At 41.6% G+C, this 26,425-nt stretch overlaps 1 protein-coding gene across 2 annotated transcripts in view; it reads left to right on the top strand.

The window, feature by feature from the left end:
- The window catches only part of FRMD7 (FERM domain containing 7), a 63,680-nt gene that overhangs the window by 32,329 nt on the left and 4,926 nt on the right, over positions 1 to 26,425 (top strand). The window contains exons 2-9 of one of the 2 annotated variants that reach the window (XM_012556485.2): positions 2,454 to 2,558; positions 3,338 to 3,380; positions 5,861 to 5,894; positions 8,327 to 8,424; positions 20,292 to 20,406; positions 20,917 to 21,064; positions 23,969 to 24,064; positions 25,466 to 25,629. In XM_012556485.2, the coding sequence (XP_012411939.1) occupies positions 2,454 to 2,558; positions 3,338 to 3,380; positions 5,861 to 5,894; positions 8,327 to 8,424; positions 20,292 to 20,406; positions 20,917 to 21,064; positions 23,969 to 24,064; positions 25,466 to 25,629 (803 nt within the window). Of the gene's footprint in view, positions 1 to 2,453; positions 2,559 to 3,337; positions 3,381 to 5,815; positions 5,895 to 8,326; positions 8,425 to 20,291; positions 20,407 to 20,916; positions 21,065 to 23,968; positions 24,065 to 25,465; positions 25,630 to 26,425 lie in introns of both variants that reach the window. The other variant, XM_004379628.1, reaches the window with a different exon arrangement.

The following is a 26,425-nucleotide window of genomic DNA, read 5'->3' as shown; positions in this document are numbered from 1 at the left end:
AAGAGCAAGCAATTGTAAAGAGAATCAGAAGTCCAGAAAAGGGAAAAATAGAAGTTGGTTGTATATAATGAAATATTATGAGAAAGACAATCATAACATAAAAATTGAGGATTTGCATCATAATGGTAGAAAAAAATTGAAGGCTGCATGTTGAGACGGAACCAAGATTTTACCTATTATGCAATACATTCCACATGGCTGGCTGGCCGAGTTCAACATACACTGTAGCTAATTGAAGGGAAATGCCTCCAGGGGAGACGGGGGTGGAGAGTTGAGCCACATGAGCACCTGACCCTCCAAATGCAAAAATGCCAACGGCTGTTAGAGCCAGTTGGCAACATATACATCGATGGAAGAATCAGGGATTATTCTTATAAACATTGGATGGGATCTCATGAAAGAAATGAGGAGGAAAAAGGAAAATCTTGAATTTCTTAAATTGTTTGCAAAGAAACTGGAGTCTGATGGAATTTTGTCCTCATGACTGAAATGTTTCTTTTGTGTTGGAAAAAGTATTGCTGTCATATCTCTTTGCTTTAGAAAATAATTTTTTTTCATAATAAAAATTCCGTGGCAGCTCCTTGTGTGGAGGACTTTAAAAATAGGAGCGATTTCATCCTTCTGGAATGGTCTGTGGCAGCACTTGCCCTAGGCAAGGTTGCCACATAGGCAAAAAATGCCCCCTCCCTTCTCCAGACTGGGCTGTCCCCCAGTGCCCTTCGCTTCCTCCCACCCTCCTTCGGCTGACCCCTTTTCCTGGGCTGCAGTTCCAGTGTGACTTCCCACATAAAATCAAACCCCTCTTCCCTCAGAAAGGCAACTGTCTCTCCAGGTGCTAGGGATGCAATAGGTTCCACCTTTTGGGGCCTATTTGCATTTAAAAACAGGACCCTGGTTAACCCCATGAATCTCGAGTTGGTGGAACTTTGGAAGATGTAACCTAGTGCAGAGAAATCCAGGCAGAGAGGGGTGTGTTTTTGGTTGGCAGCGGAAGGGTGTGTGGTGGGCCACCTTCCTGGAAGCTATTAAATCCCAGATGTGGGCTCTGTTAGGTGTGGTGCTGCCTTGAGGAAGAGGGTGGAGGTGGGGGGTGAACAGACTCTCTGACCTCTCAAGGTTGCTGGTAATTCTAAGGGTTGGTGATTTTCAACTTCATTTACCCGCGTCTGGCTTCCTTCGCAGCACCCTAGGCACTGCGTGACTCGGCTTTAACTAGGGGTTTTCAGCAGCGTGTCTTTGTGCCTATCAGCCAGGGCCCAATTTTCCCATCACAGGCCTCCCTATAAAAAGCAACCTCAGGCTCAGCAATGGTGGCTGCTGACGATGAGCTGCAGCCACATTCAGTGCAAAGAGATTTTCAGAGAGCTCTTCAAAGCTCCTGTTCTTAGAAGCTTAAGAAAGGGGTTATTTTGTGCTCACTGTGCATAGGCTTTCCGAAGAAAACAAATATGCGAGGCCTTACGTGGTGGACGGAGTATGCCATATACAGATCTGATGGGCAAAAGCTGCCACATGAAACTTACTCAAGAAGTTCATAAGAGTAAGTTCATGTTGGATCAACACACATGTTCAAAAGCCCCTACTATGTGCCAGGCTCTGAGTTAGACCTGGTTAGCAACAAGAAAAAGAAAGCAAGGTCCCTGCTCTGGAGGAATCCAGTCTAACGGGGAAGATAGATATCCGGTGTAAGAAGTGCCGTGTTTGAGGTAAGCCAGGGTATGTGGGAGCATGGGGGGCCTGCCTTGCTGCTGATGGGGATCAGAGAAAGCATTCCCGCGGAGATGACATCTGAGCTGAGTAGGAGTAAGCCAAACCAAAGAAAGGTGGGAAGGGAGGTCTGTGTAGAAAGAACGACAAGAGCAAAGGCATGGGGGCACAAAACGAGTTGATATGTGTGGGGAACTATGAGCAGGCTGCGATTATTTGAGAGGAAAGTGTCAGGCAGGGGGTAGCAAGAGAGGAGGCTGAGGGGCAGGCAGGGCCCCTGTGAGGGAGAGAGGGAGGGCCCTGATTCCGGACTAAGGACTATAGACTTTATCCGGAGGGGAGCCACTGAAGGATTCTAAACAGGGGAGTGATAGGGTCAGATTTGCATCTTGATTAAACTATCTGTTAGTTTGGGGGAAATCACTCAAATTGTCTGTGGGATGAATTGATTAAAGAATTCAGTTGAAAGGGTAGATTTGCAGCTCTAGCCATAGTTAAGTGAAGGGCTGTCTTTTCCCTGGAGGATTTGTCATTCGTGTGACGCTCTTTTACGGATGCCCCTAAAACATTCTATAGATAGATGGCTGTATCTATCTGGAAAACTCAGCAGCATTTAGGAGGTCTTCTAACTGTGCTTAAAGGAACCGGTAGTGACCGAGAGTCTTGCTTGCTTCTACCCTTTATTCCGCACTGCAGTAACAATATCAGGAACAAAAACTGTGCTATGATCTCTTTGTTTTGTTTAGCAAAAGTCATCCGGAAAGGCGCTGTTTAACCTGAGTTGTAGCCATTTAAATCTTGCCGAAAAGGAATATTTTGGATTAGAATTCTGCAGCCATTCTGGAAATAATGTAAGTTGGTTTCATGACAGGGTTCTTTGTGTCTCGAAATTACTTCTAAATGGGGTCTGTGGCCAGGTATGTAGGGCTGAAATACCTGATTGAAAAAGGAAAAATCATTTACACCCTTGCAAATGATCAAAGTGAATAAATATCTCCCCCTCCTGTTTATTAAAAGTCACACCAGTTTGCCAAACTCTTCTGCCCCATGCTCCTGTTTTGTCACTCTGTGAACCGCATCCTATGCTCTATCTAGTTTGACTTTCCAGAGGCTGAACCTCAACCCCAGAATTAAGACTATTAACCTCACCAAAGAATATTCAGGGGAATCTCGTTTTCCCTCTCTCAGTTCCAGATTCCTCCCAAAGGTTCCTGCCTTGCCATATCTGTAATCTGGGTGCCTTTCTGGAAAGGCTTTTAAGCTGGTGTTTGGGAGCTGTAGGATTCAAATGTGGGGCTAAATGCCTTCATTAGTCTTTGTAGTGACTAATGAGCCTTGTATGTGACACCTCTGTCATCCTACTGAGGCAGGGGAGCAGTGATTCAAATGTCAACAACAAAGTGTTTATAAATCAACAATGTTCACTGTCATCGGGAAAATACAAGGGGCAGACTGAGTGTGGTGAAAGTACGTCATCTCTTTGACGGTGCTGTTTCTAACTAGCCTTAGAAGCCTAAAGGGTTCTGTTATTTGTTTATTTCGTGTTGACCTTTTTCTGTTACTAAAAACAAAAAGAAAACGTTACACTCAATACTATGTTCTACCAATTTTTTCATTAATGTTATTACAGGTTTGGTTGGAACTTCTGAAGCCCATAACAAAGCAAGTAAAAAGTAAGTATGGAAAATCATTTAAGGAATATAGTTCCCAGTTACAACTTGAAAATATTTCAGCTCTACCACACGATTCCTCTCTGTAATATAACCAGAGAGAAGGGCTTTGAAGTATTATTTCAAGCCTTCATAAATCCAGGAAATTTAGTAATTTAAAAAATCATTTTAATTTTGCCTGAGACGAAGGAAATCGTGCCGCTGGGTCTTTGTGTAAATCTGAAGAACCCTGGTGATTATAGCACTCTGTGGATCAGTTCTAGGAATATATCTCATGCTTTGCACTGCAAATCTTCACACATCCTTGGTGTCAATCCACAATGCCATTCACCTTCTGCTAGAAGATGTTTCCTTTTATCCTGTCACAGGCATTGTCCATTCACTTCAGTTCATATTTGAGCACCTACTATGTAGGAAATATTTTTCCCCAGCATATTGCAACCTAATGTGGTGGTTCTCAAATATCCTGTGCATTAGTATCACCTGGATTTATTGTTAGAATGCAAATTCTTGGGCCTCAAAAGCAAACTGGTTGCCAAGTCGATTCTGATGCAGAGTAGAACTGCACTCCATAGGGTTTTCATGGCTGTGATCTTTCCAAAGTAGATCACCAGGCCTTTTTTTTTGAGGTGCCTCTGGGTGGACTTCAACCTCCAACCTTTCGATTAGCAGCCAAACATGTGAACCGTTTGCACCACCCGGGGACCTTAGGCGGGAACAAGTAACCCACATTTTTAATAAATTCTACATGTGTTTCTGATGCAGGTGGATTGCAATCCACACTTTGGAAACTCTGTTTTAGTGTCTCTTTTGCTGCTTTCTTCTCCTCCACCTGCTCTTTACATGTTGGTGCTTCCCTGGGTTCTGTATGTTCCCACCGCACGCCCATGATCTGTCATATCATTATCCCAACAGATTCCTAACTGACCCTCCCTCAACAATCCATCATCTATACTACTTCCAGACGGATCTATTGAATATACAAACCTGACCACACCACTCTCCTGCTTAAAACCCTTCCATGGCTCCCTATCGCCCTTAGAATAAAATCCAAATTTATGAGCATGGTACATGAAGCCCTGGACTCTGACTACCTTTCTAGTTGTACCTCTGCCACTGACCACTTTGTCTCCCTACCTCTCCTGACTTTGACAAAACTAATTTCAAGTGTAATATTGTAGGAGAAAATACAGGATGCTCAACTAAATTGAGTTTCAGATAAACAAAGAGTCCTTTTTTTAGTACAAGTACGTCCCATGCAATTGTTGTTTATCAGAAATTCTAATTTAACTGCTGTTCTTGTGTGCCTTCAAGTCAATCTCAACTCATAGCGAGTCTGTAGGACAGACTAGAACTGCCCCGTAAGGTTTCCTGGGCTGAAATCTTTATGGGAACAGAGGGTCAGGTCTTTTCTCCCACAGAGGGGCTGTTGGTGGGCTCTAACCGCTGACGTTTCAGTTGGCAGCTGAGCACTTAATCATTGTGCCACCAGGACTCTCTAATTTAACTAGGGGTCCTGTGCTAATTCTGGCAACCCCTCATCTAGGAAGGCTTCGTTAAGCTCCTCCAAACTTTTCTCCCTCTGTGTTTTCACAGTACTCAGTGCTTACAGCCAACTGTCTTTAGCGTTTATCTTGTGGTTGTGTAATTGTCTGTGTAGCTGTCTGTCTCTTCTACCAGTCTATGAACTCTTATTTGTCTTTTTACTCCCCATGCCTGCTCAGTACTCTGCTTAGCACGTAACAGGCTCTCGACAAATATTTATTGAACAAATGGTGTTAATTATGCATGTATGTGTTTGCTTTTGATGCAAAGAGTTTATTTTCAAATGCAAGTAGGTGTGAAGGTAAGCAGATGCATTTTCTTAATATACTAGATTTTATGAAATGTGGAGGCATCAGTTCATCCTGTTTCTAGTTCCCTTTATGAGATCCTTAAAACCAAACCCAACCCCGTTGCTGTTGAGTCAATTCCGACTCATAACAACCCTACAGATCCTTAGGACCCTATGAGACCCTTAGGACAGGTGATATTCACCTGCCCCAGCTGGAGCTGGGCCCTTCTCTCAGCCAGTGGTGCAAAATCTCATGTGGCAAGTGGTACATTTTTCTGAATGGGACACTTCTTAGGAGAGGACATAGTAGGCCCCCAACGGGGCACGTCTTTACAATAGCAAACTCAAAAGGAGAGAGGGAGGAAGGAGGGAAGAGAGAACTTGGTGAATTATTATCCAGATAGAGACACAATCCAGAAACAGTAATACCTTTTACATGTGAAAATTTGAAATTTAAAAGAAAAGTCCGTGGGAAGGAGTCATGGGGAGGAGGAGAGGGGAATGTGTGTGTGTGTGTGTGTGCGTGTGTGTGTGTGTGTGTAAAGACCTGTAACTGTTGTGATGGACATTTAAATAAAACTTACGGAGATAATTGTGTTTTAAGATCCTAAGGAGGTTGTTTTCAAATTTATGGTGAAATTTTTCCCAGTGGACCCTGGACACCTGCGGGAAGAGCTGACAAGGTAGCGTACTTACCTGTGTGTCTGCTGCATGATGGTACTTAAGAGTCACTGGTCTCCGTTCAGCAGGGAAGGGCTTATAAGTCTCTTTGGAAGTTTTGGCTTGAAGTCACTCTCCGAGAGATGATGAGGAGCTGGAGAGACGGAGGGCCTGGCTGGTCTCTCATGTGCTAATCTTCCAAAGGGTGGGGACGGCAGGGAGGAGGAGGGGTAGTGTCTGGAAGTGGTAGTCAGCCTGGGTGCCCGCTTGGGGTTTATGCCATTGACTGCTGCAACAATAAGCATGCTTGCCTTCACTGCATTTGTGCATCAATCAGAGGCAGCTTGACAACACAGGTATGATGTTAGCTGATTTCCACAGATATTGAAAACAGTGGGTGTAATATGGATGTAACCCAGCAATAGCCCCAGAAGAAACCTGCTGTATATGATGACAAATAGTTATGAATAAGGCCCTTTAAAATTACAATGCAAACCTACTTCTGCAAAAATATACTGTCAACCTAACACTCCCTAAAACCTTCCTCTGCTTTCTAGGCTTATACTCTTACACTTAGAAGGGATCTAAGAGATAATCTAGTCCAGCTTTCTTGGTTTACAGGTGAGGAAACAGGCCCTGGGAGATGAAGTGACTTGGCTAAGATCAGAGGAAGTTGGCAGTTACTCTCCCTGAAATCTTGCCCCCAACAGTTCGTCTTCACCCTTTTTGTACAGGGGGATTTCTTTTCTGAGGGGCATTTGCAGAAGCTACTTTTTCACAAAGCTTCCTTGACTTTCTCTCTCTCTCTCCATTTGTGAGTTATAGGCCACTTTCCCAGATAACTTGATACCTTGCTACCTATATCAGTTTGCATTTGCTAACCCATTTCAGTGGAGTTTCAAATTGTGACCAATTTTGATGGAGATAAACTTTCTCGAAAAAAATAAGAATGAGAAAATCAATGTGATGATAAATGATTCATCAGCTGTTCAGAGCAAGGATTTGGTATTTCTAGCAGGCAGCTGCCTTCTTAATAGCAAGGAACATGTCAAACGACAAGAAGTTTCCTTTCTTTCTTGCTAGGAGCAAAAGGAAATTCACTTTCCCTTCAGCAGTTGAGGCTGATAATTCTCATACACATCTATATTTGAAAATGGGCAAAGGTTAGGCTTCCTTTATTTTTTTTCCCCTCTGGTCCATTTAAGAATATTTAACTGTAGTTGACTTTACAAGGATGCCTTGTTTGGGGCTAATTCATGGGTTTCTGAGAGTGGTGTGCAAACATAATTTTTCTAATTGAATCATTTCTAATGCATTAGGGGAGCTCACAATTTGAAGGTTATAATGATAAATGCTTTTGTAAATTGAATAATCACCTACTATTTTACCTGTTTTTTCTAATCTGGATTTCCATCTATCACCTGCAATTAATTTTGATTCACTACACTGCCTTCCAGGCTTAATTGGTAAAAATAAAAAAAAAATCCAGATATAACTTTGTTTAGAGAAATCATATCTTATTTGGACAATGCACAGAGTAGATAGTCAATAAATGTTTTAATGTGTAAAATAAAATATTGGAACCAATTTTAGACCATGGAAGAAAGCAGTCAGCTGGAGTCTTTGTTATACACGTCTTTGCAGAAGTTGTTGACTCTTGTTTGATAAAGGCTTCCAAATGTGGGGCAAATGCTGTCTGTTTGGCAAAACCCTGGATACCAACCTTCATTTTATCGGTCCCTGATGAGCCTTTGGTGAGAAGGGCTTAGTTCTATCCAGGAAAAATAAATTATATACCTACTCTGTGCAAAACACCCTGTTGGGCTCTGGCCATATAGAGAGAGAGGTCCAGGCAAAAAGGAAAAACATAGGCAGAAGCATAGCCTCGATCCTTAATTTCTGAAACACAGGTCTTTGGGAGATGGGCGGCCTGGATTCAGTGGCAAACCTGAGTTCCAGCCACAATTTCACTACCTTTGGGTGATATGATCTAGTCAAAGTCACCTAACCTCTCTCTTTCCATAGCTGTAAAAGGAGGCGCTCATTCCTGTCCTGTTAACCTTGCAAGTTGTGATGTCAATGAGTATTTGAAAGCATTTTGTAACAGTGCAGTACTAGCCTTCTGGGCAGATTTATTCTTGCTGAATCTCCTTTTCTCTCTAGCTGGGTATGTGGCTTTGCTACGTGGCCAACTCCCTCAAGTTGGCGGGTAGATTTGGCCTGGGTGATTCCTAATGGCTGTCAGGCCTGCCAAAGTGCTGGATCAGTCGAGTTGTGGCCTGGGGCTGGTTTGAGGCTGAAGCAAAGTCTATGTATTACTCACCACCCCTAAAAAGGCATCTCACTGACTGGGGCCGCCCTTTCTTTCTTTAACCAGCGTGGATCTGGGAGAAGGGAAATACTTCTTTCTTGTCCCTGTTTCTTTCTCAAGAAGTTTTTCCCAACTGCTTTGCAGGTATCTTTTCACTCTGCAAATAAAGAAGGATTTGGCTCTAGGAAGGCTTCCATGCAGTGACAACTGTACAGCGTTGATGGTGTCTCACATCTTACAATGTAAGTAGTAAATGTCTGCTTTGGGGCTGTCAGCCAGGTAGAGAACCAAGCAAAGGCGCCGAGCACCCCCAGCATGCCCATCCCTGTGTTAGGACTTACAGGGGAGAGAAAGCCTGAATAAGGTATAGAGAAACAGATCGGTCCAGCAGAAAGAAGCTGGCCATTGAAGTCACCAAGATTTGGGTTTGAAACCTGACTCTACCACCTTCCAGCTGCTGTAGCTTTGGGTTAAGTTCTCTCCCCTCTCTGAGCCTCAGTTTCCTTACCTTTCAAACAGTGACAAGAATACCTTCTCACAGAGTGGTTGTGTAGATTAAAAGTCAATGCTGATTTTCTTGTACCTCTGGCCAACCTTCCCCTCCCATTGCTTTGGGTTTGCTGTCCAGGGGCTGGTTTGGACTAATTCGGGCATAGACTTTGCCAGGCAGGCCCCCACACCCTCTGCTAGCCCCGGGATAAATCCTGATGCATGCCCTCTGCAGCACACCGTCACACTGGATGTGATTTCTGTGTTGCTCTTTATCATGGTTGCAGAGAACAAAGCACAGGGTACAGCAGGTGGAGAGAGGCTGAAATGGAAAAAGGCCCCAGGCGTCTATTACAGTTCCCCATGCCCTAGGAGCCAAGTGGTTGTACTAGACTGACTAACAGAGAAGACAGGGAAAAGGAGGCCTGGGGAACAGTGGGGGCCTGCCAGGGAGGGGGTGACACTGGGCTAGGCTGCTTCTGCAGCTCTAAGGGCAGGGCCAAGGCAGCAGGAGATAGTGTCTCTTCTTCTGGGGGCGGCTGGTTCCTCTCTCTCCTAGAGATGCCTCCCAAAGATAGGCTATTCCTTACTAGTCCTGCAGAATTGTAAGTTCAGTTTTGAACTCTACCCCTTACCTTCCCAACAGTCCAGAAATAGTAGATTTCTGATTTCACTAGGAACTCCAAGAATGAAATGCTTAAGGAGGGACAGTGTCTAAATCAGTGTACACTAAGAGCTTCCTGACTGGGACAGGTGATGACAACCCAGGATCTCAGGAAGGTAGTGGGAAGTGAGAACAATAGTAATCAGGGAAGGCTTATGGAGGAGGTGACTTTTGTGCTCGGCCTTGAAGGGACACATAGGAATTTGACAGGTAGTGATAGGCAGAGGAAACAGCATGAAGAAGATGGTGATGGGACAACAAGAAGCTTAAGTGACTCAGTATAGCTCAAGGATAGGGTCTGTTTAGGAGAGATGGTGAAAATGAAGCATCATTTTGAAGAGCCTTGAATGCTAAGGACACTAATCATATGTCAAATATTGTGCTTTGCACTGGAGGGAGGGGGCAAAGGGCAAGGCAGATAGAGATAACAGTGTTGGAAGATTTATCCCTCTCCACAAGCTGTTAACAACCTGTTGAGACAGGCAGTCAGAGGACTCTGGAGTCCCCAGGCAGCCCCTGAGGGAGGAGCCCAATCTCATTCTTAACTGTTCATTCAGCATTAAGGACTTGGGCATTCTTTAGTGGCTATTTGGGGCATAACGCAAAGCACTTTAGCTTTTCTAGAGGATATTTTGTTTGTCAATAGAAGTTTTTTCTGTGGAAATTCAATATATTGCAGTTTGGAGGTAGAGAATGAAGGCAGTGTTGATATAGATAATTTGGTTTGGATGATGGTTCAGGATAATTACCCAAAGTTTCAGTGAGTTAGTTCTTCACAAGTGATTCATACCAGACTCCGTTTCACTGGATTCCAAGGTAATGTGCAGAATATAACCAGATTCCTCATTTGTTTGTTCATTTATTCATTCATCCAATAATATTTGTTGGATGCCTGCTATGGCCTAGGCATTCAAGGACCTCCATATTCTGACCTTCTCATCTGCTTAAGTCTCTCTTACACACCCTTCTGATCTAGCCGGATATCATTACCTGTTGATGTTGAGTTGATTCCGACTCCTAGAGACTCTATAAGACAGAGAACTGCCCCATAGGGTTTCCAAGGTTGTAATCCTTATGGAAGCAGACTGCCATATCTTTCTTCTGCGGAGCAGCTGATGAGTTTGAACTGCTGACCTTTCAGTTACCAGCTGAGTGCTTTAACCACTGTGCAACCAAGTCTCCTTTTAAGATCAATATACAAAGAGTAATTGTATTTGTATATATAGTAATATACCAAACACATTGCCTTCGAGTCAATTCTGACTCATAGCAACCCCGTAGGGCAGAATAGAACTGCCTTATAGGGTTTCCAAGGCTGGAATCTTTACGGAAGCAGACTGCCACATCTCTCTCCCGAGGAGCGAGTGGCTGGTGGGTTCGAACCGCTGATCTTTCAGTTAGCAAACCAAGCGCTTAACCACTGTGCCACCAGGGCTCCTTTCTAGCCAGGTATTCCCTCACAAAACAATTTGCACATTCCAAACGAAGTCTCTCACTTATGAACTCCCTTAGTAATTGTTCGTCATTCATTCAGCAAAAATTTATTGAGTACCTACCATGGGCCAAATACTATTCTAGGCTCTGGTGATACAACAATGAACAAAACAGATGAAAATCCTTGACCTCATGGAGCTCACACTTTTACAGTGGAGGAGAGTCAGACAATAACTAAAATAAGTGAATAAATTATATTGTATATTAGAAGGTGATAACTGCTAGGGAGAAATATAAAGCATGGAAAGAAGATGAGGAATGCTTGGGGTGGGTGCTAAATTTTTAAATAAGATAGTCCAGGTAGGCTTTGCCATGAAGGTGACAATTGAACAAAGACTTGAAGGATGTGAAGAGCAATCCATGCAGATATCTGGTGGAAGAGAATTCCAAGCAGAGAGAACATCCAGTGCAAAGGCCCTAAGGTGGGAGCATGCCTGGGGTGTTTGAGAAACATCAAAAAAGCTTTTGTGGCTGGCTAGAGTTGAGTGGGAGCCTTGGTAGCATAGTGGTTAAGAGTTCAGCTGCTAACCAAAAGGTCGGCAGTTCAAATCCACCAGCTGCTCCTTGGAAATCCTATGGGGCAGTTCTACTCTGTCTTATAGGGTCACTATGAGTTGGAATCGACTCGACGACAACGGGTTGGAGCTGAGCGAGAATGGGAGCAAGTAATCATGGAGGGCCTTGAAAGCCATATTAAAGACCTGGAACATTACTCTAAATGAGATGGGAAGTCACTGGAGAATTTAAGCAGATGAGTGAAATGATCTGAATTAGGTTTTAACAGGATCACTTTGGATACGATGGTGAGAATAGACCTTAGGAGGGAATGGGGGAGGTGGGGAGACCAGACAAGAGGTTATTGCAGGAGAGAGTATGGTAATTTGGACCAGGTGGTAGATAGTAGTGAAGGTGCCCATAAGATTGCTACCTTCTCTTACTGGTGATACTTACCCATGTGTATGTCATGGTTATCTTCCTAGATTGTCATCCTCTTGCATGAAGAGGAAAACAAACACAGTCTTATGTGCTCTTATGTTTTCCTTAGGGTCAACATGGAGCCATAGTGCTTAATAAGTAGACTTAGTGGTGTGTGTGTGTGTGTGTGTGTGTGTGTGTGTGTGTGTGCGCGTGTGTGATTAAAAAGAAAGCAGCTCTATTGAACTATAATTTACATACCATACAATTCATCCATCTTAAGTGTACAACACAATGATTTTTACTGTATTTACAGTTATGCAACCATTACCACAATCAAGTTTTAGAACAATTTCATCACGTCAGAAGAAAGCCATGGTGCTCATTTACAGTCACTTCTCGTTCCCACGCTTAGCCCCAAGAAACCACTAATTTACTTTCTGTTTCTAAAGATTTGCCCGTTCTGGACATTTCATAAAATACGTGGTCTTTCGCAACTGCCTTATTTCACTTAGTGTAATGTTTTTGAAATTTTTGCATGTTCTAGCATGTATCATAGCAGTTCCTTGCTTTCTATTACTGAGCAGTATTCCATTTTATGGATATACAGTAAAACCTGTGAAAGCTGGAACAGTGTAAGGCGGGAACCTATCAAAGAAGGAAAACTCAAATATTTTCCACTAAAAAGGATAGAAAGTGTAAGACTGTACCCTGTCAAAGATGGAAAACTTGTGAGACCTGGAAAAACAAGGCAGTCCCACCAAGTTCTGGCTCTCACAGGTTTCACTGTACCACATTTTGTTTATCCATTCACCTGGTAATGGAATTTGGTTTATTTCCAGTTTTGGCTATTATGAATAATGCTGCGATTAACACTGACATACAAGTCTTCGTGTGGATACATGTTTTCTTTCCTCTTGGGTAGATTCCTAGGAGTATAATTGCTGGGTCATGTGGTAAATTTAACTTTTTAAGAAACTGCCAAACTGTTTTCCAAATTGGTTGCACCATTTTACAACCCCGCCAGAAATGGATGAGAGTTCAATTTCCCCCCTTGTTCACCAAAACTTAGTATTATCTTTTTTTTTTTAATGGCCATTCCAGTGGATGTGAAGAGGTATTTCATTGTGATTATTATTAGCATTTTTCTAATGAGTAATGATGTTGAGCACCTTTTCAGGTGCTCATTAGTCATTCATATATTTTGTTTGGTGATATGCTGATTCAAATCTCCCATTTTTAAATGGGTGGTTGTCTTCTTATTTTTAAATTTTAAGATAGTTTTATGTATTCTGGTTACAATTCCTTTATCAGATATGTAATTTGCAGATATTTTCTCCCAATCTATCTATGGCTTGTATTTCCATTTTCTTAATGGTGTCTCTTGCAGAGCAGAAGTTTTTAATCAGATATGTAATTTGCAGATATTTTCTCCCAATCTATCTATGGCTTGTATTTCCATTTTCTTAATGGTGTCTCTTGCAGAGCAGAAGTTTTTAATTTTGCTGGAGACCAATTTCTCCATTTTTTTTTAATGGATCATGCTTTTGGTATTGTATCTAAGAACAAGATGACAAAGATTTTCTCCTAAGTTTTCTTCTAGAACTTTTATAAGTTTACCTCTTATGTTAGGTCTCTGATCCATTTTGAGTGAATGTTTTGTATGATGTGTGGTGTGAGGTAAGTGTTCAACTTCATTCTTTCGCCTATGGATATTCAATTGTCCCAGCACCATTTGTTGAAAACTACTATTTTCCCATTTAATTGTCTTGGCACCTTTGTGTCTATTGACCATAAATGAAAGGGTTTATTCTGAGCTCTCAATTATGTTTCATTGATCTATTTGTCTTATCCTTATATCATTATAACACTGTCTTGATTACTGTAACTTTGTATTAAGTTTTGAAATAGGGAAGTATATGTATTCTGTTATAGATTGAATTGCATACCCCAAAAATATGTGTCAACTTGACTAGGCCATGATTCCCAGTATTGTGTGATTGTCCACCATTTTGTCATCTGATGTGATTTTCCTATGCATTGTAAGTCCTATCTCTATGATGTTAATGAGGTGAGACTATCAGCAGTTGCGTTAATGAAGCAGGATTCAATCTACAAGATTAGGTTGTGATTTGAGTCAATCTCTTTTGAGATATAAAAGAGAGAAGCCAGCAGAGAGACAGGGGGACCTCATACCACCAGGAAAGCAGTGCCAGGAGCAGAGAGTGTCCTTTGGACCCAAGGTTCCTGTGCTGAGAAGCTCCTAGACCAGGGGAAGATTGATGACATGGACCTTCCTCCAGAGCCGACAGAGAAAGCCTTCTCCTGGAGCTGACGCCCTGAATTTGGACTTGTAGCCTACTAGACTGTGAGAGAATAAACTTCTGTTTGTTGAAGGCATCCACTTGTGGTATTTCTGTTATAGCAGCACTAGATACCTACGACATACTCCAACTTTGTTCTTCATTTTCATAATTGTTTTGGTTTATTCTGGGTTCTGTACATTTCCATATAAATTTTAGAATAATTTATCATTTCTAAAAAAAAAAAAAAAAGCTTGCTGGGATTATGATGGGGACTGCATTGAATTTATAGATATATTTGAGAAGAATTGCCATTTTAACAATATTGAGTCTTCTAATCCATGGACAATGAATAAGGAAGACCAAAGAAGAACTGACGCCTTTGAATTATGGTGTTGGCGAAGAATATTGAATATACCACGGACTGCCAAAAGAACAAACAAGTCTGTCATGGAAAAAGTATAGCAAGAATGCTCACTAGAAGCAAGGACAAGTTATCAGGAGGGATCAGTCCCTGGAGAGGAACATCATGCTTGGCAAAGTAGAGGGTCAACGGAAAAGAGGAAGCTCATCAACGAGACAGATTGACATGGTGGCTGCGTTGATTGGCTCAAGCATAACAACGATCATGAGGATGGTGCAGGACCGGGCAGTGTTTCCTTCTGTTGCGCATAGGGTCGCTATGAGTCAGAACTGACTCAACGGCACCTAACAATAACAACAATCCATGAACATGAAATGTCCTTCCATTAATTTAAATTTAAAAAAAATTTCTCTCAGCAATGTTTTGTAGTTTTCAGTGTACCTGCCTTGTACTTCTTTTGCTAAATTTTATTCCTAACTATTCTATTATTTTTGATGCTCTTGTGAATGGAATTGTTTTCTTAATTTCATTCTCGGATTGTTCAATCCTACTATATGCAAATACAATTACTGTTTGTATATTGATCTTAAAAGGAGCCTTGGTGGCATAATGGTTAAGCGCTCGGCTGCTAACCGAAAGGTTGGCGGTTTGAACCCACCAGCGGCTCTTTGGAAGAAAAGACCTGGCCGTCTGCTTGCATAAAGATTACAGCCTAGGAAAGCCTATGGGGCATTTCTATTCTTTCCTATGGGTCACTAGAGTCGAAATCAACTCGACAGCACACAATAACATTTATTTTTTTATTTTTTATTGTACTTCAGGTGAAGGCTTACAGAACAAATAGTTTCTCATGAAACAGTAGTACACATATTGTTTTATGACAACACAGTAACATTTTTATCTTACATCCTGCTACCTTTTGCTGAACTCATTTATTAGTTTTAGTATTTTTGTCTGTGGGAGGCATTCCTTAGGATTTTCTGCATTTGGGATCATGTTGATTGCAAGTAAACACAGTTTTATTTCTTCCTTTTCATTGTGAATTCTTTTTGGTAGTTCCCGTCTGTTCCTAGTAATGGGTGTTGGATTTTTTCCCAATGCTTTTTCTGCACCTATTGAGAAGATCATGTGTTTTTTGGTCCTTTATAGTGTATTACATTGTTGATTTTCATATGTTGCACTGACCTTACATTCCTGGGATAAGTCCCACTTGGTCACGATATAGTCTTTTTTATACAGTGCTGAACTTGGTTTACTAGTATTTTGTTGAGGATTTTTGTCTTTATATTCATGAGTGATATTGATCTGTGGTTTTCTTTTCTTGTGATATGTTTCTCTGACTTTGGTGTCAGGGTAATACTGGCCTCATAGAATGAGTTGGGAAGTATTCCCTCCTCTTCTATTTTCTAAAAGAGTTTGTGAAGGATTGACTATTTGATATAATTTATTGATGAAGCCATCTGGGCCTGGTTGTGTTTTAATGGGATTTGTACATTTATCAGTATTGGTAAAGTAAAATAAGTAAAAAGGCCATTGCTTTCATCTTAAAAAAAAGTTTTTATATGGAAATTTTACATATAATGTGATTTAAAAATAAACAGCAGAAGTTTATTCTCTCACAGTTCTGGAAACCAAAAGTCTAAAATCAATGTTAGAGGCTCTAGGGGAAAATCCATTCTTTGCCTTTTCTGGTTTCTGGTGGTTGCTTGTATTCCTTGACTTGTGCCACCATCTTTGTATCACCTCCTCCTCTGTGTGTCTGTGTCAAATCTCCCTCTGCTTTGCCCTAATAAGGACACATACGATTGCATTTAGGACCCACCCAGGTAATCCAGGATAATATCCTCATCTCAATATCCTTAATTTACTCATATTTGCTAAGTCGATTTTTCCATATAAGTTAACATTCATAGGTTCCAGGCATTAGGATGTGGACATATTAGGCGGGCATTTTCCAGCTATCACAGGCCCCATATTAATTACTTCTGGCACTTCATTTCCAATACTCTCCCTCTTACTCACTCTTTTCCAGCTATACTATTTTCTTTGCTTTTTCTTGAACACACTAGTGACTGCCTTAGAGCTGTTGCCATTCGGTGTTTTCTCTCTCCAGGTCGTTCTTCTCCAGCTAATTACATTTCGGTTTTGCTCAGATATCACTTTTTTTTAAAAAAATAAAATTATATATTATTTTTTGTTGAGAATATACATAGCGAAACATACACTGATTCAATGGTGTCCACATGTTCAATTCAGTGACATTGATTACAGTCTTCCAGTTGTGTAACCATTCTCACCCTCCTGTTTTGAGAGTTGTTCCTCCCATTAACATAAACTCACTGCCCACTCAGGTTCCTGTCTAATCTTTCAAGTTGCTGTTGTCAATTTGATCCTATATAGATAGATCTTAAAAAAAACGTAATGCTTAAGGTAGATACTCTTTACCAGTTAAGCTAAACAATTGTTTGGTTTTAAGAGGACTTCAGGGGATCTTTTTGGTTTAAGGTTTAAAGATTATCTCAGGGCAATAGTTTTCAGGGGTTCATCCAGCCTCCAGGGCTCCAGAAAGTCCATGAGAATTTGAAATTCTGTTCTGCATTTTCTCGCTTTTGATCAGGATTCTTCAATAGAATCTTTGATCAAAATGTTCAGTAATGGTAGCTAGGCACCATCGAGTTCTTCTGGTCTCATGGCAAAGGAGGCAGTTGTTCATGGAGGCACTTAGCTTGACATTCCATTTCCTCTTCCTACTCCTGACTCTCCTTCTTCCTCTGTTGCTCCAGGCGAATAGAGACCAATTGTTGTGCCTTGAATGGCTGCTTGCAAGCTTTTAAAACCGCAGCCACTGCACAATGACTAGGAGGAGCAGAAGAACTAAACACATTATTAGGCCAACTAGGATGTGGCGCCCTGTGCCACTTGTGGCACAGTGGTTAAGAACTCGGCTGCTAACCCAAAGGTTGGCGGTTCAAATCCACCAGCCGTTCCTTGGAAACCCTATGGAGCAGTTCTAGGTTTGCTATGAGTCAGAATCAACTTGACGGCAATGGCTTCGGTTTGGTTTTTAACTAGGATGTGCTGTTGTTGTTAGGTGCCGTTGAGTTGGTTCTGACTCATAGCGACCCTATGTACAACAGAACAAAACACTGCCCAGTCCCGCACCATCCTCACAATCGTTTTTATGTTTGAGCCCATTGTTGCAGCCACTGTGTCAATCCATCTCACTGAGGGTCTTTTTCACTGACCATCTACTTTACCAAGCATGATGTCCTTCTCCAGGAACTAGTCTCTCCTGATAACATGTCCAAAGTATGTAAGATGAAGTCTTACCATCCTTGCTTCTAAGGAGCATTCTGGCTGTACTTCTTCCAAGACAGATTTTTTCATTCTTCTGGCAGTCCATGTTCTTCGCCAACACCATAATTTAAAGGTGTCAATTCTTCTTCAGACTTCCTTCTTCACTGTCCAGCTTTTGCATGAGGCGATTGAAAATACCATGGCTCGGGTCAGGTGCACCATAGTCCTCAAAGTGACACCTTTGCTTTTAACACTTTAAAGGGTTTTTTTGCAGCAGATTTGCCCAATGTAATATGTCATTTGATTTCTCGACTGCTGCTTCCATGGATGTTGATTGTGGATCCAAGTAAAATGAATCCTTGACAACTTCAATCTTTTCTCTGTTTATCATGATGTTGAGGAGCCCTGGTGGTGCAGCAGTTAAGTGCTCAGCTGCTAACCGAAAGGTTAGTGGTTCAAACCCACTAGCCCTTCTGCGGGAGAAAGATGTGGCAGTCTACTTCTGTAAAGATTTACAGCCTTGGAAACCCTATGGGACAGTTCTAATATGTCCTATAGGGTCTCTGTTAATTGGAATCGACTCGATGGCAATGAGTTTGGTTTCAGTTTTTTATCATGATGTTGCTTATTGGTCCAGTTGTGAGGATTTTTGTTTTCTTTATGTTGACGTGTAATCCATACTGAAGGCTGTGGTCTTTGATCTTCATCAGTAAGTCCTTCTCACTTTCAGCAAGCAAGGTTGGGTCATCTGCATATCACAGGTTGTTAATGAGTCTTCCTCCAATCCTGATGCCATGTTCTTCTTTATATAGTCCCGCTCCTCAGATTATTTGCTGAGATGTAGATGTCACCTTTTCAGTGAGGCCTTCCTGACCCACTCTATTTAAAATCACATTTCTTCCTCATTTCATTCCAATCCTTCTTTCTGCTGTAATATTCTTCATAGGACTTACTACCTTTGACAAAATATGCTTTACTCATTTATTTTCTTATTGTCTGTCTTTCCTCACTTGGATATTAGCTCTGTGATGGTAGGGGTTTTTGTTTGTTTTGTTCTATGCTGTATCCCCAGAACTTGGAATTTTGCCTGGTACACAGTAGATATTCAACAAATATCTGATAAATAAATAAATGACTCTTCTTCCATATTGTCCCTAGAGGGATCTTTCTCAAATCCATTTCTAAGTTTTTCCTCTGCTTTAAAACTGTTTAGAGATTGATTATTTTTTGCCTATGGACTCAAGGATGGCCTCCTAAGCATGCCTGCCAAGTTCCATCTGACCCTAAGCTTCTTTTCCAGCCTCATTTCCTACTGTCTCTCTTGAAGCACTGTTAGCTGTACCCATACTTAGCTTCTTTTTGTTCTTTTGTGGTTTTCAGCTTTTCTGTGGTTATATATAACAAAATATTTATTTCAACCATATTTACACATACTATTCAGTGACATTAATTACATTCGCCATGTTGTGTAAACATCACCCCATCCCAGTTTTCTCACCACCCTTAAGCAATAACTTCCCCTTTCCCCTACCCAGACACTCCTGGTGACTGTGATTTTGAACTATACATATAGTCACACCTCACCTGTCTGAAAATGAACCTGTTACCTGTCTAAAACACAATGGAAAACCAAGATGAAAAACCTTCCAGCACTCAAACTAGGTGTCCCAATGTCCATGTATTTTACTCAATAGGAGAGCGTTACTGGGTTCCATGAAGAGTCTATTTACTCTTCCAGTACATACAGTACTAACAGGTTTGGATATCTGGGTTCTCATCTTATGGTAGATTGGAAGTCATAATTTATAACAAAGTGGAGAGCTCTTCAAGGGAAGTCAATGACCAAAAAGTAATTCATATCAATATGACACAGACTGAAGAGGTATAAAAACTATAAAGAAGATACAAGAATTCAAAAATCAAAACACCCAGAGGCCATTTACTGTCAGGAAAGATAATCCTAAATGCCTCAATTGCCTTTGAAGGCATGGTGCCATAATAGATGTTTGCAGTGGTAAACTGGGGACATCTAGAAAAGAACAAATTATAATCAGTGATAAATTACTGGCTGTTTGTTTGGAGAAGCCAACTTTCCAGAATGATTCCTCTTCTGGGGTTTCCAGATAACTGGAGTTTTACTAGATTCTCATTGTATAGAGTGATGAATTGGCTGTGACTGGCTTGCATTGTAGTTGGTGTTTATATTGCCCCTTTCTTGATAATGTACGATCAGGGTGGAATGAGGGTGGTAGGCTGATCGGAAGTAGGAGAGATCATAAACAGAATGTGGGAGAAGAAAAACCTAACAACATATTCAGCTGTGATCCTGAAGCCCCTAAAACCTACAGTGTGCCTGTGACTTATACTGACACTTCATAGCAACCCACTACTTCTGATTTGAAAAAGAGTCAGTTATTTCTCCCCTATAGAAACATAAATATGCATAGAGCATGGGATGGGAGGCCTTGGGCTGCACGGGCTACAAAGGAAGGGCTATTTGGAGGAGGTCAGAGGGTCTGCTGGGTGAGCCATTGCTTAACTCCTCAATGGTAATGTGAAAAATGTCACTTCTCTGTCATGCAGCAGAACTGGGAGACTTTCATGAAGAAACAGATAGGAAACATCTGGCACAAACCCGGTACTTACCAAACCAAGACTGTTTAGAGAGCAAGATCCTGCACTTTCATCAGAAACACATGTAAGTACTTTAACTGGCATCTGATTCCAGCCGTTGTTGCTGCCGTTGTTAGCTACCATCAAGTCAGTCCCTAACTCCTGGTGACCCCATGCACAACAAAATGAAACACTGCCTGGTCTTGCACCACTCCCCATGACCGGTTGTGAATTGGGTTTTCATTGGCTGATTTTCAGAAGTAAATAGCCAGGCCTTTCTTCCCAGTCCATGTTTGTCTGGAAGCTCTGCTGAAACTTTGTTAAGCATCACAGCAACATAAAACCACAGACAGAAGGGTGGTGGCTACATATGAGGTTCAATGGCCAGGAATTGAACCTGGATCTCCCGCATGGAAGGTAAGAATTCTAGGGAGCACTAACGCTCCTAAGAGTATGAAGGACATACTCTTCAAACCAAGCCTGTAAGTCTGAGAAGCTTCAGGCTCAAGAAAATGCTGAGCTCTGTTGGAACTCTCAGGATAGAGGTATCATTATTGTTACATTTATTAGGCTCATAAATTCTTTCACCTTGCAGCGGTAGGAGCCCAGCTGAATCTGACATTCTCCTCCTGGACATAGCAAGGAAGCTGGATATGTATGGCATCAGGCCTCACCCCGCCAGTGATGGCGAAGGGATGCAGATCCACCTGGCTGTTGCTCACATGGGCGTATTGGTATTACGGGTAATCATTCTTTCCTTTGAAGCCTTCAGCTTGGGGGGTTATCTTGGCTCAAACTTGGGTGTTCATTCCCAAGGTGATCTCACCTCTCAGTCTTAACACCAGCCAGAAAGGGAACTAATGCTTGGAAATGTTTTGGGAAGTCCTCTCCCCTCAGTGTGCTTTGCTTCCATTTGCAGTCTACAATTGACAGTATTGATTCTGAGGAGCTCACACATTAGATCAGGCCAACATAGTAGGGAGACAAAGTCAAGAGACTCCTTGGAACTTCTAGACACTAAACAACAATATGGATTTTGGCATCCTAAAAACTTAGGCTGTGACACCAAATGCTTTCATCTTGTCCAAATCCACTTGAGGGGTTCAACATGTGGTATTCTAGTTCAGTTGTCGATTTCACTTATGAGAGAAAAAGGGGTGACCTAAGACCCACTGACCCCCAAGGCCAAATTAGAGCACTGAAGTAAGTTACAAAGCAGGTCAGGCACATACTAGCCAATAGAGTCTTAATCTCATGTATTTGGATGTAAACTTTTCAGCATGACAGCCACATTGATGGGCCAAAGACCCAATGGATCACAGGCATTACCTGTTCCCAAGAGAGACTTGTCACCTACTCCATTCTAACCCTTGATCCTTGTCATTTTATACTACATGGAAGAAGAAGAGGAGGCAAGTGGACAAGGACAATGTGTTGGTTGTGATCTCCTTCAGTGAGAATACTTCCGTGGACAGTTGGGAACAATATAGCTGATCTTAATTAATCTGCAAACCCTACCCCAAATCCCATCAAATTATACTTATTATTGAGCACCTTCTATGTGTTCATCGTATTATTTATTCTTTCTTTTCATAAAAAAGTTTTATTGATATAATTTGCATACCATAAAGTTCACCTCTTTTAAGTGTACATTTCAATGGTTTTTAGTATATTTACAGAGTTAGCAGCCATCTATCCATCCACCCATTTATTAATATATTTATTGGGCATCCACTCTGTGCCAGACACTAGAACTACAGAGATTATTAAAAATGTTCACTGATTTTATGGAGCTTGCATTCTAATAGGGGAAGATAGACAATTAAACAAGTAATTACAAATAAACATAATGTGCTTTATGCTAGAGGAAGTATGTAGTACTATGGAAACACATGTGAGAGGGGCTTACCATTTAAGCTAAGACCTGAGGAATTGAGCAGGAATTATGAAAGCCAAGGGAATAGGGTTGGAGGGTGGAGGAGAGTGTTTCAGAGAAAGGGCACAAAAATAAAGAAGCCCTGGGAAGGATAAAATATGACATAGTCAAGAAACTAACATTGAACATGAGACTTGGCTTCTGTTACCAGGATCTTACAATTTATTTGGGGAGACCAGAGAAATCATGAACAATACTAGACAGTAAGTAATCAAGAGCTAATCTATCATATTTACTTCGAGTTGTATGACAAGTCTACACAATAAACTAATAAACGTGGTTACCTGTAGGGAATAGGTAGATGGGGACACAGGTAAGAGTGACAGTGGTGGGAGTGAGACTTCTCAATATATATCTTTTTATAAACCTTTGATTTTTGGATAATGTGAGTGGATTACCATTTCAATAAACAACGAAACTTCAGTTATTTGGCTAGAGCAGGAGAACTAAGGGAGTTTAGGGTAGTCAGAAATGACTGTAGGCTGCAGTAATTAGAATATCTTAGGGGAGGTGCTACCAGAGCGGGCAAGAAGACTTGACAATGTGGAAGGCATTCTAGGTAAGGAGAATGAGAAGACCTACAGGAGGGAAGGTGTAGAGTTGGATGGAAGGGTGTTTTTCTGGGAGCAGTGGGAGAGAAGTTTGGATACTCAGTATAGAAGGGACAGGCTTATAGAAGGTTTGGGGAAGACAGTTGAAAGAGTTTAGACTTGATGATGCAGGCAGTGGGGAGCTATTGAAGATGCCTGAGTAAATGGAGTGGCATGATATATAGGACACTTTTTTTAGCAGCTGAATCTGAAACATGGCAGAGAATCAACTGCAGTAACCTTTTCCTACTGTGATCTCCCTGCCCTGGCATACCCTTCTTGCTTGCAATTCAGAGCAGCCTTGTGTCCCACCTGGAATGCCTTCTTTGGCCATAGATAGATAGCTGTTGTCGAGTCAGTTCCAACTCATGGGGACCTTATGTACAACAAAACGAAACATTGCTGTGTCCTGTGTCATTCTCACAATCATCAGCATGTTCAAGTCCATCGTTGCAGTTATTGTGCCAATTCATCTCACAAAGGGTCTCCCTCACCTTTGCTGGCCCTCTACTTCACCAAACACAATGCCCCCCCCCCCAGCAATTGATCCCTTCTGATGACATGTTTAAAGCAAGCAAGTCAGACAATGTTCTGTCGTGATCTATACGTTTTTCACTGGCTGACTAATTTTTGGAAGGGAGCCCTGGTGGCACAGTGGTGAAGAGCTACGGCTGCTAACCAAAAGGTCAGCAGTTTGAATCCACCCACCGCTCCTTGGAAACCCTATGGGGCAGTTCTACTCTGTCCTATAGGGTAGCTATGAGTCAGAATCGACTCAATGGCAACAGGTTTTTGGTTTTGGAATTTTTGGAAGTAGATTGCCAGGCATTTCTTCCTAGTTTGTCTTATTCTGGAAGTGCTGCTGAAACTTGTGCACCATTGGGTGACCCTACTGGTATTTGAAATACTGATGGCAGAGCTTCCAGCATCATAGCAACACTCAAGCCACCACAGTGGTCTCTGACCATAGCTTCTACCTAGTGTGTGACAGGATCAGTCTGCTCACGAGAGGTCACAGATGGTCCCATTCATGAAGTGCATTTTCTATCAGATCTGCACTGTCTTGTCAAACCAGCTTGTGCTGACACTCATCCTGAAATCTGCCTCGTGTTTCATTATAGGGAAATACAAAGATCAATACTTTCAACTGGGCTAAAATCCGCAAGTTGAGCTTTAAGAGAAAGCATTTTCTCATCAAGCTTCACGCCAACATCTTGGTGAGTAGCTTTCTAACGAATTCTTTTTTTTTTTTCCTATGCACTTGGGGATTTCTTGGTAATTTCTACAAATGGTTTGAATGCAAGTGGTGAAAGCTGGCTGGCCCTTAGGAGTGATGCGCTCTCTCTTTTGCTTCTGCATAAATAAACCAGAGCTTCACTCATATTTTTACTAAAGGCAAAACACATAGGAAAGCCAATCGGCAGTTCAGAATTAATAAAGCAATTGGAAAATGGGGCAACTGTGGTGTAAGGCAATCTATTTGGAAATCATTTTTTCAGGGATTTGATGACCCAAATGGGGGTGACCAGATCTAGGACTATGGACATATTCATTTGATAGTATCTGCTGTCTTTTCTAAAATAGCCTCACCCTCTTTAAGTAAAAAGTATTGAACACCTAATACGTGCCAAAATCAAGCGGGATGTGTGTGTGTGGGAGGGGTGTACATATAAGCAAAGGAAGCAATTGTTGGGCAAGGCTGCATTGCACAGGATGAGACAAAGGCCCTAGAAAAGGTGTTCTTTTATGACCATATGGGAAATGAAAAATGGAGATCAACCAATTTTTGACCTATAGAAAATCTGGTAATTTGAGGCATCATTCTTTGGATCTTAGCCTTCTATAAAAGTGTTCATTTGAGCAGTTTAAGAGATCATATCCAATGGGAAGCTCATGGAGAGGCCTGGGGCTGCAGGCAGGTATTCCAAAAGGAATGAGAGAAGGGGGGCCAGCAGAGTGGGTTGGCGGTGCTGCTGAAAACAGGGCTGCAAGCATGCCATGTTGCTTTGGGCTAATGAGGATATAAAGTGAGTTAGGTGATGGGGAAAACTTGAGCTTTAGGTCTGAAAGGCCCAGTTCCCTTAGAATAGACTAGAATATACTAAATAAGCACTACAGACCATTATAGAACAAGGCAGCATAAAGAAAAGAAAGTGTCTCTAGCTGATATATTAAAAAGAAAGACTAACATACATGTAATCATCCTATAAATCCTACCCTCTGTAAGGAAATCCAACCCCCCTTTCCTGTTGGTCATATAACTTCTTGTCACCTTCAAAGGATGCCCATTGATGTTCATTTTAACCTAATTTACAACTTCATAAAAATGTTCCTGGCAGGAAACAGGGGGTAAAAAAGGGTTTGAGGTGAGGTGAGTGTGCAAATCAAGATTTACTTCTCAGAGAAGGCTCTGTTTGTGGACAGTGGCCCTGTCTGTTCCTTGGAAGGCTGCCAATCATTTGGTGTCTGTAGGTGTGAAGCCTACAGGGATCCAAGTGAAAAATCAGAAGCCCAGCTGCATAAGGCCCCTGGACCAATAGTTTTGGAAGGTTTTGGGATTTCTAGGTCTTTGATATTCTTGAAGGATGTTTTGCTTTAATGGAAATTGGTTTATACAGGTGTTGTGCAAGGACACCTTGGAGTTCACCATGGCCAGCCGAGATGCCTGCAAGGCTTTCTGGAAGACTTGTGTGGAGTACCATGCTTTCTTCAGGCTTTCTGAAGAGCCCAAATCAAAGCCCAAAACCCTACTCTGCAGCAAGGGTTCCAGTTTCCGCTATAGGTAAATATTGCACGTCAGCAAATTACACACAGATTCTTTTCAATAACATGGAAGGCAATAGAAGCTCAAATTCTAGAAGCAATAAAGAATCCATTTCAATCACTTGAAAGGTGATACCCTTTACTACTCATTCCATGTGTGACATATTAAGTCATTGTTTCCCAACTGGGAGGCAGGAAGAGGGGTACCCCACCTAGGGAGCTAGATCAGAATCTCTGCAAGGATGGGGGGCATGTGAATCTTGAGAAAACGTATTCAATGAACTTACTGTTTTCCTTATAGGTAACTTATATGCAAACCAAGGAAAGGAAAGCTCAACAACATCCTTTTGGAGATGGTTAGGCTAGTGTGAGAAAGCATTGTAGGGGTAAAGGATTAAAAAGATTAAGCAATATTGCACTAGAAGCTCCTCACTACAGGTAACACCTTGGAGGAATGGACAGGAGCTCAAATTAAGATGTTTTTATTTGAACACACGGGCCTAGGATTTCTTTGGAAGGAACTTTCAAAACTCTTAGCTGAAATTGAAGATTCTAATTCAATGTTTCCATATAAGGGATTTTTTTTTTTTTTCACATTGTGGAAGCCTGCTCCATTAAGAACTGAGATTTTAAAAACTTACATATTTTTTATGGAATCTCTCCAAAGTGGAGTCTACAAATCCCTGCCTTCTTAAACAGATGATATGGAGTATACTTTGCCCTTTTCTTAATGACTTATTATAAACATCACTTCTTATCCTCAGCAGGCAGCTGTAGTGCAGTGATGGCCTCTGGGTGGGGTTGGGGAGGCATAT

This window comes from Trichechus manatus, unplaced genomic scaffold, assembly GCF_000243295.1.
Source record: "Trichechus manatus latirostris isolate Lorelei unplaced genomic scaffold, TriManLat1.0 scaffold00066, whole genome shotgun sequence".
Taxonomy (NCBI): Eukaryota; Metazoa; Chordata; class Mammalia; order Sirenia; family Trichechidae; genus Trichechus; species Trichechus manatus.
Note: the sequence above shows the minus strand (reverse complement) of the source record. Positions and strands in the feature narration are given on the sequence as shown.